A 12,500-nucleotide genomic window follows, 5' to 3' on the forward strand; every position below is an offset into this window, starting at 1 on the left:
TATGTTCAGGAGTCTCGTGGCCTGCGGGAAGAAACTGTTCAGTCCAAATCATCCAGTTAGGTCCTTTCAGGTGCAGGTAAAACTTAACAAATAATGGAAATGATTTTAGGAAGGGGGCCTCGCCTTGACTACTCTATTTCACCCCCCGCCCCAACACACAGACACACACACACACACACACACACACACACACACACACCCACACACCCACACACACACACACACACACACACACACACACACACACACACACACACACACACACACACACACACACACACAGATGGCTGGCTACCTGAGCTTCCTGTGGGATCTGCTGGGCGTCGATGTGGTCGGCCAGGTAGGCGGTGAGGTGGCGGTCGGTGTTGGCCAAAGCCTCCTGGATGAGCCTAAGAGCCTTGTCATTCTCCTGGGCCCACTGCACGCTCTTCTCCAGCTCCCTCTGCCTGTGCACCGCCTGGGGACAACGTCAGCAGCATCGTTAGCTCCACCTCAGCCCAGCACACCCAGGCTATAAACACAGGCAATCCCCCACCTCAGCCCAGGACACCCAGGCTATAAACACAGACAATCCAGCAGCTTGTAGGAACCATGGGAACGGATTATTCCATTTCTAAACTCATGCATCTATACGCCATCAACTATTTACAATAACCTGAAGCTGCCCACTTTTTTGCTGATAGGATAAAGGGGCATTCACTCACAATGCAGCTCTACTCTCAGATACTCCAGACTCCCATAATACATACAGTATATATGAAAAACTAGAAAACAATATCTCCTCCACAATATCTGTCTGTGAGGATTGATGCGGTTTCATCTTCCCTTCGGACCGTATTTAACGCTGCAGAAATATGCAATCTCACTCGGAGGACAAATTCAAAAGTCGCCGACTCTCAATATCCCTGAAAGCAAACAGATTTATTCCATGCCGTTTACAGTTTTGGGATACGTGTTGAGATTATGCGCATAATGAATCAGCTCTGCTTTTCATTTAAGTGCCTCCTTTACAATTACTAACTGTTCATTTTCCAGGTTGCGTAGGTGATTTTCATGCAACAGTTTCTACTGAAATTTCTCAAGATCACAAACAAGGTACACAACAAAGGATACATAAACACACACATAAGAGACAAACATGGGCACACACACAGGATAGAAAGACCTGGAGCATACATGACCACACGCACCCCCCCCCCCCCCCCCCCACACACACACACACACACTCACACACACACACACACACACTCACACCCTCTCTCCCACTGTGTACCCTCTTGTAGGACGGACTCCGGGACCTCTCTCTCATGTCGTCTCAGTGTGACCACATCAATGCCATCGCCGCCGCTAAAAACAACAGTTAGCCAATAGACTTTGGCCGCCTGTTGACAAGCGCCTAGCAACCATCGAAGTGTTCTCTCCTCTCTCCCTCTCTCATTTCCTCCTTCTCTTCTCTCTCTCTCTCACGCTCACTTAGGGCTAACCAACAAGATTAACCGGGCGAGTGTCGGAGACAGGATCTGATAAATGACATCATAAACCTGTGCGTGTGTGTGTGTGGTTACAGGTGAGTATCCTAATCCCAAAGGATAATGGCTCTATGTATAGCTCTGAGCCAGTCTCACCTGCCTCGTGTCACACTCACATTCTCACACACACACACACACACACACACACACACACACACACACACACACACACACACACACACACACACACACACACACACACACACAGACAAACACACAGACAATCTTGAAAACACAGAAAAACAGGGGCGTCTGGGTAGTGCAGGGGTAGATTCCCTGCCTACCAATAGGCAGGTTCGAGCCCCCGCGTTACCCCCGGCTTGGAAGGCTACCCCCGGCAGCCTGGAAGCATGTGCTAGTCTACAACTCTCCCCAGATCGGCAGAGGGGGTGGAGCCAAAATGGGAGAAAAGTTGACGGGTTTGGTGGGGGGAAGTTTGAAAAAAGATGCTCTTAATGGCTCTTGACGCTTTTTGTGCTTTCTCGCTCTCATTTTCTACAGTTTAATTTATGAAATGAGAACATGAGTGAGATTAAATATTTAGACAAACATTGATAACAACCTTCCCGGTGGCGATGTACTCCATTTCCACGCCAATTGTCGGCTCATGAATACATATTTTCATTAAACACCCAGTTTTCCCTTATTATTTATTTCTCTCTCTCTCTCTCTCTCACACACACACACACACACACACACACACACACACACACACACACACACACACACACACACACACACACACACACACACACACACACACACACACGTGATGGTGAGTGAGAGAGATACAGGATCACTATTTGCTTAACCGCTGCGTGTTGGAAGCGCCTTGGGCAAAGCTAGCACCAGCCTTCTTCTTCTTGCTTTTCAGCCGTTACAAAGTGCTGGAATTAAGATGGCAAACAGGCTTCTTTGATCTGAGGAAGTACAGACGGAGATGTCAAACATGTTTGCATGTGCAGGCTGGATTTATCACCACACCAGTTTTAAAGTGGGACATTGATTTAATCAGATTATATACTTATTCTACTGTCTTGGCATTTATTTAGAGGCTTGCACTGCTTATGACTGCTCCATGTAATGCTGCTGAAGCATGAAGCTAGTCGACTCTTGCACTCATAAGATTCTTCTCTGGATAAGAGAAAAACCAACCATTCAATGCCTATTTAACTTGGACTGTAAATTCATATTTAATGCCTACTTAACACTCCTCCTATTTGTGTATATTGGACTGTCCAAAGAGTCAGTGACTAATAGTCACGACTAGTGAGCACTCACAAAAAAGTTTCAAAAGCTACGGTGCAAGGCAAACAATATACAGAAGGACAGAAAAGCCAGCACTCAAAATAAATCCTTTTTTTTTTTTAATACCTTCAAAGCAGCAGCAGTTCAAGCAATGGACGTTTCGGCACAAGCCTTCCTCAGCATTGTGTTGCTGAGGAAGGCTTGTGCTTGTGCCTCAATGCTGAGGAAGGCTTGTGCCGAAACGTCCATTGCTTGAACTGCTGCTGCTTTGAAGGTATAAAAAAAAAAAAAAATGATTTATTTTGAGTGCTGGCTTTTCTGTCCTTCTGTATATTGGACTGCACTTGCAAAGTTGCAATGTTGTGATTTTGGCCTCTATCTTCCGACAGGCGCTATCCCTAAATAGCGCTTTGCGCACTGTTTGCACGCGCCTTAAGGCAGGGAAGATAGTATTCCGCCTTGCGCCGTCCGCCAGGTGTTCTGCCGAGTTTTGCTCCCCCCCCCGAGCAGCAAAAAAAAACATCCCCACCTCACGGGAGCTACTTGTAATGATTTATACAGATTTTATACAATGACCCTTCGGGTTATGAAGGTAAATAGCCTATGTCCATTGTCCCACAAGTTTTCTCAATTCATTTCCCTCTTTGCGATGTGATAAAAGTTTCTCAGTGCGTTATAGTTGATTGCCTCACTGAATTATCTGCTAATACCCAATTTTAGCAGCATAATTTGATGTATTGGCGTGGCAAGGCTGTGCTTAACTCATTCATGGCCAAAGACGTCTTTGACGTGTTATCAGGAATAGCCCAGAGGGCCAATGACGTGTTTGACGTGTTTTTGTTTTTATTAGTACAGCGCGTAGTTCAAAGACTTCCCCAGCCTGTGACATGTTATCAGGTCCCTAGCCTCAAAGACAAGCCGACAACACGTTATCAAACACATACCGCAGCTGTTGTTTTGAAATGGAAGAGGAGGAGAAAACGGAGAAACGCTGCCTGTTGCATAGAGGAGAAACGCCATTGAAACACCCCTCGGCGCGCTGCGCTGGTCGCCTCTGCTGCAGGGCGAACCTGGATTGAGTTGTTCGCGGTAGTCAAACCAACATGATCGATCCGGTTCCAGCGCCTGGTCCCAAAGCCAAGCCGACCCCGTTCCTGTGTCGCAGCATTCGTCCCAGCCCGAACGAGAGGAGGAAAACGATGCAGAGGCAGAGGAGGCTAGACGCTGATCTCAGACCAGTTTGGTGTTCCCCTCCTATGCTAATTTGCGGGGCGATCAGTAGTGTTCCCTGGGAAGAGGTGCGATCCAGCAGCAGCTGTGGACAGAACTCTCTCTCTGTGTGTGTGTGTGTGTGTGTGTGTGTGTGTGTGTGTGTGTGTGTGTGTCTGTCTGTCTGTCTGTCTGTCTGTCTGTCTGTCTGTCTGTCTGTCTGTCTGTCTGTCTGCACACTCACTCACACTGAGTAAACTGTATTGTTGAATGTAAAAAAAGCACTTCATGTATATATATATATATATATATTTTTTTTTTGTCATTTGTGTCATAACGAATAATATTTACATGTCTGATGTCAATACAGTTCAAAATAAAAGAATTGAGAGCGAGTTCTGCCTGAGATTGTGTCTTTTACAAAAATGGCCTTTTCTCCTGTTTGTCTTCTCAGAGAGACCTTTTTGGTGAAAACAGGGTGTATATAAATGGCTATAAGTAGAGTACAGAACATGCTAAAAGCTCACTTTTTTTTTCCTGGTGAACCCAGAGACGTACATCTTCATTTTGAGGTATTGCAAATCACTTTGGTGCTAATAGATAATTTACTGTGGGTCTTGAAAGATGACCAACAATTATGAAAATCTTTGGCCTGTGCTAAATATTGGCAGTCCTAAACTGGCCATGAATGAGTTAATGACATATCCAAAAGGAATTCCACTTTCCACTCCGCAAATACCTCTCTGCGCTGGGAGCGCAGCCGTAATCTCCGTGCAGAGCGCCCAGCGCAGAGAGGTACTTGCGCGTAAGAGGTCCTTTTCAAAGCTCTTAGCGCAAAGTAATTGTGCGCTACTGATGATAGGGTAACGCCATCTATCCCACATTTTAGCGCTGAAACGCCTGCTTTGGCATGGGGCAGCCAATGCCCTGTACAATTATCACAGGCATGCACTTGTGTCCGCCCCCAATTTGCATTGCGCACGGCGTTAAACGAGCACAAATGCAAAATTAGTGCTTTTGGGAAGATAGAGCCCTATAGTTTTTTAGATATTTTTCCTATTTTCCTTTTATCTCATTTTGATATGATCGCTATGCTGCATACTTACACTAAGACAAATCCCTCATATGTAATCTTGTATATTGTGGCAATAAAAGTGATTGTGATTCTGATGAACAATGACTGATATATTTGAGTTCAGGACAACCCTGACTGCATATTAACTCAAGCATCCATCATTTTTACTTTATCATTTTAAACAATTTCAAAATTCAAACTCCCACATTTCTACATTCAAATTATTTTAAACTTGGAGTGCTTTAAAAACACATTGCTCTATAAGTTCAGTCTTTACGTGGACAGATCATGCTTACTGTTGTGCATAGTCACCCCCCAAATGCCCATCCTGAGCCAGGAAAAACCCTGGAATAGATATCAAAACGTTTTTGTTGACTATTTTATGTCACCTGACTATTGTAAAGTCAGTCAGTCAGAAATAGTCAGAGTTGTCGGTTCTTATTATGTATGTATTATGCCAACACCTTTCATTAAATATCAGATATCGGCCAATCAGTGTTCTTCACCGATAAGATGGAGGTACATTCATTTTTCATTTAAATCAGGAAGGAATGTTACAATCAACATTTTAGTTTTACAGCGAGAAACTAGCGACCGCAATCGCAGCATGAGATCTGATCTATCATTTTGTTAATTATGTGTTATTATGTGTTAATCTTCATAACAAATTGGCCGGTGAGTAAATTGAGTGAGAGCAGTCTCAGTTGGTGTCCGTAGCGCTCGTCAGGGGGAATGACTTTGCAATCAAATATCAGCAGAAATGACCCCGACGGGCCGGTTAGCCGAGCGACAGCGCTTCAATCAAAAAGCAGCCCTGCTCATTTCTGGCTGTGAGGTGTGACCACATCAAAGCAGCTTCCAGACTCTCTGCTCAAAAAGCCCCCATGTGTTCAAATCCATTCATTTGACCACCCAGCCGGCCAAAGTCAGCTGCTCAAAGTGCTCTGAAGACGTGAGCAGTCGATTTACTTCAAGGTCAACATTTGTCGGACGACAAAGTTAAATTAAGATAACACAAAGTGTTGAGGAAAAAACTCGTGGCTCAGCTGCTGTGCATGTTTTCATTTCTACAAGACTTGAACAAGTTTCATGGAACTGAGGGTCACTAAACTTCAGTCAGCAAGTAAATGCCTGTGTCAACGTTTTGTTTTAAGAATTCATACCATTTCGTTTTGATGAATGTGCTTTCAAACGATTGAGGTCTCAGGGTAAGAACATGCAGTTTTCAAATAAATAGAATTGAATTAATAAGGTATTTCCTAAATAAAGTTGAAGACCAGTGAATTCTCAGGTACAGCACAGTCACAGTACTGAACCCTGACTGACAGACAGCTGATTTAAATGGTACAGACCTGCTGAGTAAAGCAAGTTGTGAACCTGGCTGACTGGGCAGATTTATAGTCGAGTTAAAAATCCAATCTCACTCTGTGTTCCATTTGAACTGGGAACTCGTAATTTCTCACTTCACAGATGGGAACCTCAGCAACACCGACCTCAAAATCCAAGATGGCAGCTTCCGATAGTGAAACCTGTAGTAGGCTAATACACTGTTTATTAGCACTTCTGTCATATTTGTGTCTCATTAAATCAGTCGTACACACAAGTTCTATTTTTAGACATGTTGCTACAGTGTTTATATGCGCAAAATACAAGTTGATTTCTTATTAACTGTTATTGCTAACAATTGCTAGCCTGGCTAGAGCTAACACTGGCTGGTTTTCCAACTGTTACTGGAACACGGTCAACTCGGGTGTGACCATACGGTGTGACGTTATTCCCAGCTGGATCTTCCAAGTTCCGAGGCGAATGAAACACACAATTACACTGGTATATATTATCAATCTGCAATGTCCAATGCATATTGAGATGTGTGTTTCCTTTCAATAATTGTTCTGGGAGACCATGTTTAGTTCAGATGTGTTTGTTGAAAGTACTGTAGTGAAAAATGCAGATTTCTTTAAAAAATAAAACATGTTAAAAAAAGAAAAAATAGTTTTGACAGTGTCAAATGGCCCTGATTAAGTAAGTAAAAAAAGGCACTCTATGGGCAAAAAACTTGAAAAAAACATGAAAGCAAGAGGCATATTATATATTCCGATGCGTGTGGTTTTTTTTGTGTCTCTCCAGAGATACTCACAAACAGTCACGTCCCGTCTCTCAGCTCTGTGCGTTCCTCCCCTTTATAGATGAGTATGATAAACACACAGAGCTCCTCCCCTTTATAGATGAGTATGATAAACACACAGAGCTCCTCCCCTTTATAGATGAGTATGATAAACACACAGAGCTCCTCCCCTTTATAGATGAGTATGATAAACACATAGAGCTCCTCCCCTTTATAGATGAGTATGATAAACACACAGGGCTCCTCCCCTTTATAGATGAATATGATAAACACACAGACCTCCTCCCCTTTATAGATGAGTATGATAAACACACAGGGCTCCTCCACTTTGATGAGTATGATAAACACATAGAGCTCCTCCCCTTTATAGATGAGTATGATAAACACACAGAGCTCCTCCCCTTTATAGATGAGTATGATAAACACACAGGGCTCCTCCCCTTTATAGATGAGTATGATAAACACACAGGGCTCCTCCCCTTTATAGATGAATATGATAAACACACAGAACTCCTCCCCTTTATAGATGAGTATGATAAACACACAGAACTCCTCCCTTTATAGATGAGTATGATAAACACACAGGGCTCCTCCCCTTTATAGATGAGTATGATAAACACACAGAACTCCTCCCCTTTATAGATGAGTATGATAAACACACAGAACTCCTCCCCTTTATAGATGAGTATGATAAACACACAGGGCTCCTCCCCTTTATAGAGGAGTATGATAAACACACAGAACTCCTCCCCTTTATAGATGAGTATGATAAACACACAGAGCTCCTCCCCTTTATAGATGAGTATGATAAACACACAGAGCTCCTCCCCTTTATAGATGAGTATGATAAACACACAGAACTCCTCCCCTTTATAGATGAGTATGATAAACACACAGGGCTCAGAGCCGCCTGCCTTCACCTCACGCCTCACCTTGTGCCTCGCCATGCGCTTCACTGCTGACATACACACCGCAACCAAGGACACCACACCTACCAGCACTCACACACACACACACACACACACACACACACACACACACACACACACACACACACACATACACGCTCGCACACGCACACGCACACGACACACACAAAGAAAGTCCCTCTCAAACAAGACAAAAACTCTGGAATAAAATAATGTAACACTTGTGCACACACACACACACACACACACGCTTACACACACTGTCTCTGATGGCCAGGCAAACAAAGGCAGGCTTATCAGTCTGCAAGGAGAGCATTAATCTGCTTCTATTGTGAGGGGGATCAACCCAGCGGGCACTGAGTCAAGTGTGTGTGAGTGTGCCAGTGTGTCCGTACAAGTGTGTGTGTGTGTGTGTGTGTGTGTGTGTGTGTGTGTGTGTGTAATCTGTCGCACACTCATTGAGAATCTCCACAAGAGGGGGAGAATGCACTGCTGCTGTTGCTGCTGGTGGTGATGAGGAGGATATGGAGGTAGAGGAAGATGGAAAAGAGGAAGAGCAGAGGGAGGAGGAAGAGGAGGATGAGAAAGATCAGGAGGAAGTTTAGAGGCAGGTGAAAAGGGAGGAGAGGGGTCTTTTAAAGCAGTGGTTCTCAAACTTGTTTGGCTTCAGTAGCCCCGCCCCCTTTCCCTAACTTCTGAAGTCAAGTACCCCCTTCACCCGACTACAACATTTTGCTGAGAAAACTGGGACAAAACCAGAGCAGATGATGCAATGAATTTACAATGTCAGCAGTGTATGCAAATGAACAATGTTCACTTTCCCTCCATGTTTCCTGCACGGAGAACTTCCTGTTCATTTAACGGCAGAAACTCCGTCCCGCTGAGTTTTGCCAGCTCATATGGATCATTAAGGCTCATTAATGCTCGTAAGGGTCTCCATCTTATGGCGCATACAAAAATAAGTAAGTACAATCTGTAGTTTGAATAACAGCCATGCGAGCCGGTGCAACTTCAAGAGCTGCTCTCTTCCATGTACCAATGATGTCACTGGTTCACAGAAGAGCAGCAGAGACACAGAGAATAAAAAAAAAACACTATATCCCCATTTCAGATAAGTAGAGATATGGTTGAAAAGTGGCAAAGTTCTCCTATTTGTGATCATGAACATTTCTCGCCAAAAGACACCAGAGAACGAAAAGTCAAACCAGCCATGTATTCAATGACTTTCACCACAGACAGTCAATTGTAAAACACAGTAAAAGTGAGTGGAAGATTGCACTAGCGCCTCCTCTGGTCGGTCGGGGCGCCTGTTCGGGGCGGAAGGGAACTGGTGGGAATAGCGTGATCCTCCCTCATGCTACGTCCTGCCGGTGAAGCTCCCCGCTGTCGGTTGAAAAGAAGCGGCTGGCAACTGTACGGTACATGTATTGGAGGAAGCATGTGTGTGTCTACGGCTCTCCCCAGATCGGCAGAGGGGGTGGGGCAGCGACCGGTGCAGCAGGGGGAATTGGCCAAGTACAATCGGAAAGAAAATGGGGGCGAAATCAGAAAACATTATGAAGAAAAAGTGAGTGGAAGATTAAATAGTAGGGTGCTCTAGGGCACATATATTTTGGCTCAGAAATGTTCTCACAGGATGAAACTCATTCAGATATAAAAGCTAATTTTCTGCCGGCCCGCACAGCCAGTCTCCCATTCACTTTCTATTGGAGCACCTCTTGATGATGACCCTCCGTTTTCAAAGCGTTCTCGCTTGAACACGAGCACAAAAGAGAAGCTTCGCTCAACAAACCAAAGATATCATCCATGTGAGAAAGGTGATGTCTGCTTTTACAACATGGGTGATGATGGCACAATATTACCACAAATTAAAGTCCTTTTAAAAGTAGAGAACTTAAATCCTCGGTTGACTTTCACAGAATAACTCCTTTATGCTGATATTTGAATGATGAACCGGGCTGTAATGGATGTGTTTTGGAATAGAGCCTTCACATCCTGAGTGGCCTGCCTTTGGCCATAGAATAACATGTATGAATTCTGGCACTAATGATTTATTCCCCCTTTAAAATCTTTGTCAAGGATTTAATTAATTTAATTAGAACTTTTTTTTCTTCCCGTTTTTAGCTTTAACTGTTATAATTATGTTCTCAGAGCTAATCCAATTCTGCAATGCAATCCACTTGTGGAAAATGAATAAAAACCGCAGCCTGGATTGAAATCGCAGTAAATCGAAATGAAAATTGCATTGCAGCAAGCTATATCATAGAAAGGAGTTTCTACCCCAGGAGGACTGATTATTAAATCAAAAAAGTATTAGCTCCCAGCAGATTGCAACCGCTGGTGTGTGTGTGTGTGTGTGTGTGTGTGTGTGTGTGTGTGTGTGTGTGTGTGTGTGTGTGTGTGTGTGTGTGTGTGTGTGTGTCTTACCCTAGCCATGAGTTCGTCCCATCGTGCGTTAAAAGCGTCTAGTTTTTGCTGTATCAGTTCATCCAGAACTCCTCCGTCCATCAGTGTCTGGGCCAGCTCTCGAATCTGGTTCCTGTTGTCCTCTGGGTGGCGCAAGAGGGCCTCCAGACTCTAAACACATAAACAGCATCATCATCAGTAAAAAGCTTTGTAGAAACACACTTTCACAGATCCCCTCCCCGCTTCCCCCGGAGTTGGGATAGGAAGGTCATAGAGAGTCTGGGTTCGAGGGGTGGGTAGGGGGAGTTGCTCCGGGGATGTGGGTGGTGGGAGGGGGCATGGTCAGAGGCGGGCTAGGGATTAGGGGCCATAGCTCATAGAGTGTCGGGTTCGAGGGGTGGGTAGGGGGAATACCTGGGGGTCTGTGGGTGGGCCAGGGTTAGGGGTCGGATCCGTCTCACAAAATGTTCATATAGCAGACTGGACTATTGACCTCAACGGCAGTGTTTACTTCTAGTTGAGCATTTATAGAAAAATGGTTTTGGCTCAGGGTGACTAATGATGGGGTTATGCTCTGGGTATAGAGGTCAGTTAGCCTTTGTTCCTCCAATGTCAGTGCTTTGCAGCGTTTTACATCTACTGAAATTACCCAAACATGCCCAACTGATGCCAAAAGGCATTTTGCATTGTAAAAAACAGGTAGAGGTAGTGACTCATTTGCATTGTAAAACACATTGGGTAGAGAAAGCGAGTCATTTACATTGTAAAACACATTGGGTAGATCTACCCAATGTGTTTTACAATGTAAATGACTCGCTATCTCGAGATAGCGAGTCATTTGCATTGTAAAACACATCGGGTAGAGGTAGCGGTAGTAATTTGCATTGTAAAACACATCGGGTACACTGAGCGAGTCATTTGCATTGTAAAACACATTGGGTAGAGGTAGCGGTAGTCATTTGCATTGTAAAACACATTGGGTAGAGGTAGCGGTAGTCATTTGCACTGTAAAACACATTGGGTACACTGAGCGAGTCATTTGCATTGTAAAACACATCGGGTACACTGAGCGAGTCATTTGCATTGTAAAACACATCGGGTACACTGAGCGAGTCATTTGCATTGTAAAACACATCAGGTAGAGGTAGCAGTAGTCATTTGCATTGTAAAGCACATCAGGTAGAGGTAGCGGTAGTCATTTGCATTGTGAAACACATCAGTTAGAGGTAGCAGTAGTCATTTACATTGTAAAACACATCGGGTAGAGGTAGCGGTAGTCATTTGCATTGTGGTAGCGGTAGTCATTTGCATTGTAAAACACATCAGGTAGAGGTAGCGGTAGTCATTTGCATTGTAAAACACATTGGGTAGAGGTAGCAGTAGTCATTTACATTGTAAAACACATCGGGTAGAGGTAGCAGTAGTCATTTGCATTGTGGTAGCGGTAGTCATTTGCATTGTAAAACACATCAGGTAGAGGTAGCGGTAGTCTTTTGCATTGTAAAACACATTAGGTAGAGGTAGCGGTAATCATTTGCATTGTAAAACACATCAGGTAGAGGTAGCGGTAGTCATTTGCATTGTGGTAGCGGTAGTCATTTGCATTGTAAAACACATCAGGTAGAGGTAGCGGTAGTCATTTGCATTGTAAAACACATCAGGTAGAGGTAGCGGTAATCATTTGCATTGTAAAACACATCAGGTAGAGGTAGCGGTAGTCATTTGCATTGTGGTAGCGGTAGTCATTTGCATTGTAAAACACATCAGGTAGAGGTAGCGGTAGTCATTTGCATTGTAAAACACATTAGGTAGAGGTAGCAGTAGTCATTTGCATTGTGGTAGCGGTAGTCATTTGCATTGTAAAACACATCAGGTAGAGGTAGCGGTAGTCATTTGCATTGTAAAACACATTAGGTAGAGGTAGCGGTAATCATTTGCATTGTAAAACACATCAGGTAGAGGTAGCAATAGTAATTTGC

At 44.1% G+C, this 12,500-nt stretch overlaps 1 protein-coding gene across 1 annotated transcript in view; it reads right to left on the minus strand.

The window, feature by feature from the left end:
* Positions 1-12,500, minus strand: part of dmd (dystrophin) — a gene marked incomplete at its 5' end in the record, with an annotated part of 540,780 nt that overhangs the window by 175,388 nt on the left and 352,892 nt on the right. Inside the window, 2 exons of the mRNA XM_083633507.1 lie at positions 296-457; positions 10,543-10,692. Coding sequence (XP_083489633.1) covers positions 296-457; positions 10,543-10,692 — 312 coding nt within the window. The remainder of the gene's footprint in view (positions 1-295; positions 458-10,542; positions 10,693-12,500) is intronic.

Source organism: Poromitra crassiceps (assembly GCF_964638095.1).
Source record: "Poromitra crassiceps genome assembly, chromosome: 3".
Lineage (NCBI taxonomy): Eukaryota > Metazoa > Chordata > Actinopteri > Beryciformes > Melamphaidae > Poromitra > Poromitra crassiceps.